We start from the raw sequence: 2,304 nt of genomic DNA on the forward strand, positions 1-2,304 counted from the left end.
CTGGCGATTCAAACGGTTGTTGTGAAACTATGAAAACCGGCTGATGACGAGTGCCACCTCATCGTCCTCGAGGACCTCCAGCTGCTTCTCTGTGACAGACACCAAGGAAGACAAGGCACATGACATCTATGAAGGGTTACTTGAAGAACTTAAGCCAGTTATCTAAGACCAAAGCCATCGTCGGTGCTGAAGGGTTCTTGATCTTGGCCTAGGTCTGGTAGTCGATCTCCATGGACTTGAGCTTGCTGAATAGCTCATCCACCATGAGAGTGTCATAGTTTGCGGGATCGATGATATCGGACACCTTCACATCCCACACCTTCCAATTTAGGGCATATAGAAGCTTGAGTGCCCTCTCATGATCATCATAAGGTAGTTGTGCCTTATTTGCTCGCATCTTGTTGACAATAGTCTGAAAGCGAGAAAACATGGCATCGATGGACTCGCCGTCCAACTTAGAGAAGTTCTCATACTCATGCTTGTACGTCTCAAAGAGTTTGGTTTTGACATGAACGATTCCTTCATGATAGCTCTGAAGCCTTACCCAGATTTCCCAAATAGTCACATAATCGGAGACTCTCTCGAACTCCAGAAGAGAAAGACTCGAGAAAAGAACACTACGAGCTCTACTATTTGCATTGTGTAGATCCCTTTGTTCTTGAGTGGTACGAGCATGAGGTTCAAGCACAACATAAGTAGTATCCTCACAAATCTCCCAAACAAGCCAATTGATCCCCTGAAGATACATGGACATGCGGATCTTCTAATACGGATAGTTTGTTTCATCGAAGAACAGTGGTTTGCCAAAACCACGCTCTATGTAACACCCTGGGTGTTACATTGTACCGTTTTGCTAAAACATTGCATGAGCATCTTACTTATGTGCAAATGTGTATGACATGAATTACAAATCAATGTTTGGCACTGGAAACATTTATATGAAACAAGAAACGAATGTTACGTTTCGTGTCGTATAATATTGTTTACTATTCTAATCGAATGTTTGTCGAAACAAAAATGCTATAGAATGTTTTGTGAACAGCGATAAAACATGTGCGGTCGAGGACAAGGATAGCTAGCTAGTACATCTAGTAGGTTGGATTTGGGGTTCGACGTGAAATCGTTTGAATCGACGTCATTCCGAGTAAGTTTTAAAAGGGGTCGACGAAGCCACTTTTGGCAAGTTTTGTAAGGCGATCGGCTTAGGAGGTTGTGCGATGTCATGACTACGGTGGATAGCTTGATGTACCCTCTTGCGCATCGAGCAATTAGTTTGGCGTTTAGAGCATTGTGTACAAGTTTTCTAACTGCTTTAAAAAGTGTGCACGGCACGTGGCCGAGCCCTAGGCGCGGTCACCACCCGCTGCTGGCTGGCCAGCGCATGCTGCCACGCTGGCTACGTCCCGCTACCATGCCTGTGCACGTGCATGGCTCTTGCGCTGCGTGCCAAGGCCGCCTGCCACCGCGCGCTGACCGTGACCACCGCTGCTGCTCGCCTACCGCCGCTGCTGGCCCGCTCAGCGCGCCATGGCGCAGTCCACGTCTTCATGCCGCTGAGATTGTGATGCATGCAGGCCTAGGTGCTACTGCCTTGGCTGCCTACTGCCACTCGCTGGCGCATGAGTTGCCTCGCCGAGCCTGACGCACTATGTCCGTGACGCCGACCGGGTCCTACCACGCCGGTCACGTCCCATTGCCGTGCCATGTCCTGCCCTGCTTTGGCCGAAGGCGCACTGGGTCTTATGCTCCGCGTCGCCAGTGGCCACGCCTGACACTGCTCCATTGACTCACCTTGGCTGCTCGCGCGAAGGACAATAGTCTGCTCCACCATCACCTCCGTGTCACATTGCACTGTGTTTCCCTTGTCTGGCGCTGCCCGCTGCGATGCCTTGCCGAGCCTCATCGGTTTACAGCCACGGCCATGCGGACAGCCGCCTAGAGCATGTCCCGCTGTCCCCCATCGTTGTGCGTGCTTGTTTGTTGCATTGACATCCACAGCCAGGCCAAACCAAGCTGTGCCAAAGCTCCCCTACCTCTGCTGTCGCCATGGCCGCCGGGACTGTTCTTTCAAATTCGCCGTGGTGGCAGTGCCGTGCTTCAAATTGACTACGTCCTCGACTCTGCTAGGTAGCCAGCAGTCCTACCGACCCCACATCACTGCTTGTAGCTCCATCCTATGCTCCAATTTTGAATCGCCGCCTCACCGGGTCCATAAGACTAGACGGACACGTGCCGTCGGCTAACCATGTAACCAAGGCATCCCGTTCCAATTCCTTGCTCTACTAGCCTCCCCTCTAGCTGGTC

At 51.3% G+C, this 2,304-nt stretch overlaps 1 protein-coding gene across 1 annotated transcript; it reads right to left on the reverse strand.

The window, feature by feature from the left end:
- Positions 1-208: 208 nt before the first annotated feature.
- LOC136457321 (uncharacterized) lies at positions 209-754 on the reverse strand. The gene has a single exon (XM_066457361.1). It carries the CDS (start codon positions 752-754, stop codon positions 209-211), a length of 546 nt encoding a protein of 181 aa, XP_066313458.1.
- Between the last annotated feature and the right edge of the window lie 1,550 nt (positions 755-2,304).

Source organism: Miscanthus floridulus, chromosome 6 (assembly GCF_019320115.1).
Source record: "Miscanthus floridulus cultivar M001 chromosome 6, ASM1932011v1, whole genome shotgun sequence".
Classification (NCBI taxonomy): domain Eukaryota; kingdom Viridiplantae; phylum Streptophyta; class Magnoliopsida; order Poales; family Poaceae; genus Miscanthus; species Miscanthus floridulus.